The sequence below is a fragment of the Alligator sinensis genome, unplaced genomic scaffold (genome assembly GCF_000455745.1).
Source record: "Alligator sinensis unplaced genomic scaffold, ASM45574v1 scaffold1740_1, whole genome shotgun sequence".
Classification (NCBI taxonomy): domain Eukaryota; kingdom Metazoa; phylum Chordata; order Crocodylia; family Alligatoridae; genus Alligator; species Alligator sinensis.
In genome coordinates, this window is record NW_005843154.1 from 91,233 (window position 1) to 94,166 (window position 2,934).

A 2,934-nucleotide genomic window follows, 5' to 3' on the forward strand; every position below is an offset into this window, starting at 1 on the left:
GCCCCCCCCCCCCCCAGCTCCTGCCTCAGTTTCCTCCAGTGAAATTGACCAGGTAATTGAAATTGACCTGAGATCTGTCTGGCTGAGATCTCCCAGTCCCCAGAGCTGGGCCTGAACTGGGTTGAATCCTGTGGGGACTGGATCAGACTGGGCCCAAGTGACCAACCCTCCCCCCTGCTCAGTCTGTAGGTAGGGACCAGTTTGAGGGCTGGGCTGGTGAGGTGTTGCATACTGGTTTCCATGGTTGTAACAAGGCAGGATGGATTATGTCTGGGGTGTGATGGGGTCTTCTTGGGGGGGTTTCTGACCCCCATTCTGACTGGGTTCCCTGCCCCTCTTCCCCGCCCTGGTATCTTTTCTCCTTTCCTTGTTCCCTTCAGATACACACGTGCACAGGCCTCTAGGCACCCATGAGTCCACACATGGACACACACACGCACAATATCATACACACGTGTTCACATGAGTCCACACATGGACACACACACATCTAAACATCCGTGAATTCACATGTGGACATGTGTACCCATGTACACACATACACACTCTTTTGCATGTGAGGGCTTACACATATACACATGCACAGCACTCTAGGCAGCCACCAGTTCACACAAGGACACTTTAAATACACACAGTAGAACCCCCCGACCCCTGTACACATGCACACACATGTTCACATATGAGTCCCCACACACACATGCACACAAACACACTTCTAGGCATTCATGTGTTCATATGTGGCCGGTTGTTTACACACACACTCTCAAACCCATAGGGACCCACATCTGAGTTCAAACCTGCGCGCGTGCGCACACACACACACACACACACACACACACACACACACACACTGCAGGCACAGAACCCAGACTTCTGGGATGCATGCACGCATGCACGGGTATTTCCTGTGCAACTGTATCTTTCCACATCCGATGTAGATAATTTTTAATCTCTCTGCATCTCAGCAGGGCCCATGATCCCCTCCCCCTGCTGTGCATGCGTGTGTGTGTGCGCACGCATGCAGGATGCCTGGGTTGTATGTGTGTGTGCATGTGCATGCCGGGCTGGGTGTGGTGCCGTTGGTTGAGCCCTGAGGCTGGACTGAGATTAAACATTGCAACAGAATCATCTGGGTCCCCGCCAGGACCCCTGGGCTCTTTCCAGCTCTGGGAGGGGAGCGAGTCCTGGGGCCTTGGAGCAGGCAGGTGGGAATGGGCGCCGGGATGCCAGGGCTCCCAGGGAAGGGAGTGGGAGCAGGGGGGAGCGGATGCCTGGGTTCCTTTCTGCCTCTCTCCAGGGTGGGGCCAGTGTCAGGTCTTGGCTGGGTGTTGACACTGCAAACAGACCTGGGAGGGGAGGGGAGTGAAGGGGGAGAGCAGGGGGGGCTGGAAACCCGGATGCCTGGGTACTCTGAGAAGGACGAGAGGGCTGGAGGGCCTGGCCCCCGCACCTCTCCCTTCCCCCACTTGGTCTCCCAGCCAGGGGCTGAACATGTGGGGGGGTCCTGCTTAGCTGGGAGCTCAGTGGAAGGAACCATTTGGCTCCACCTGTGGGGGCTGGGGGGAAACAACTGCCCAGTGGTAGCAGCCCAGATGCCCCCTGCCCTGCCCTGCTGGTGCCCCTCACTCCTGACCTGCAGCCCCCTTCCCCCTTAGCCCAGGCACTGGGGCTTCCTCCCACCCTGCTGCTCAAACCTACGAGCCCTGCTCCCCTCCCAGAGAGCCCACGTGTCCGGGGGTCCCTGCCCGACCCCCCACCCCCTCCAATGGAGAGGGAACCCAGGAGTCGGGGCCCCACCAGACCCCACTGCCCTCCCAGGGCTGGGGGAGGAACCCGTGCATCCTAGAGACTTTTCGCAGGAGGTAGCTTGGAGCGGTCTGTTGCCAGGCAGGTGTAGTGCTGTCTCTCCATGGCAACAGTTGCCTGACAGGCATGTCTCATTGCCATGGAGACCAAGGGAGGGTGTGGCCCTGAGAAGGTAGGGGCGGGGCCTATTGTCCTAGTAACTTCCCTAGGGTTGTATGGGGGGGGGGGGCAGTTTCCCTAGGAACAGCTTGCATTTCTGTGCCTCCCTTAGCGGCTGTTGCCATGTGGGGCAAGAAGGGGCATGTCCCTAGCAAGACAGGTGTCTCCCTAGGAACCAGTTGCTAGCGGGGTGAGGGGCGCAGCCAGGTGGAGTGGGAGGGGCTATTTCCCTAGCAACCATCTGTCCAGACAGGCAAGCTAGGAGGGGCTGAGGGGAGGGTTTCCTTGGTAACCATAACAGGGCAGGGCAGGAGGGGGCATTTTCCCTAGCAACTGCCTGGTCCTGGGGGTCCGTAGCAACCAGGGGCGTGGCCAGGGCTCTATGGGGAAGGGGGCTGGCTCCCTCCACCTGCTGGGGGGAGCTGGTACCGCAGCAGAGGGTGGGGCCTGGGCCAGGTTTAACCCCTTGCGTGCCTCTTCCCAGGCTGGCAGCGATGGAGCAAAGATCGGGAACTGCCCCTTCTCCCAGCGGCTCTTCATGGTGCTGTGGCTCAAGGGGGTCACCTTCAACGTCACCACAGTGGACACCAGGCGGTGGGTGACCCCCTGCCCCCCAGTACCCCTCACTCCTGACTTGTAGCCCCTGCCACCCCAGCCCTGCTGGTGCCCCTCACTCCCGACCCACAGCTCCTGCCCCCTGTGAGCCCTGCCAGTGCCCCTCACTCCTGACCTGCAGCCCTCTGCCCACCTGAGCCTGGGCAGTGTCCCTCACTCACCCCTGCCCCGCCAGGCGCACGGAGATGGTGCAGCGGCTGTGCCCCGGGGGGCAGCTGCCCTTCCTGCTCTACGGGGATGAAGTGATAACTGACACCAACAAGATCGAGGAGTTCCTGGAGGCTACCCTAGGGCCCCCCAGGTAGGGCGGGGCCTGGGAGCTAGGGGTGGGGCTTTGAGGATGGGGGCAGGGCT

General features: G+C 60.5%; 1 protein-coding gene across 1 annotated transcript in view; it reads left to right on the forward strand.

The window, feature by feature from the left end:
• Positions 1-259: 259 nt before the first annotated feature.
• CLIC1 (chloride intracellular channel 1) overlaps positions 260-2,934 on the forward strand; it is a 5,297-nt gene continuing 2,622 nt past the window's right edge. The window contains exons 1-4 of the mRNA XM_014526768.2: positions 260-275; positions 1,096-1,205; positions 2,450-2,559; positions 2,756-2,881. Of these exons, the coding sequence (XP_014382254.1) occupies positions 260-275; positions 1,096-1,205; positions 2,450-2,559; positions 2,756-2,881 (362 nt within the window). The remainder of the gene's footprint in view (positions 276-1,095; positions 1,206-2,449; positions 2,560-2,755; positions 2,882-2,934) is intronic.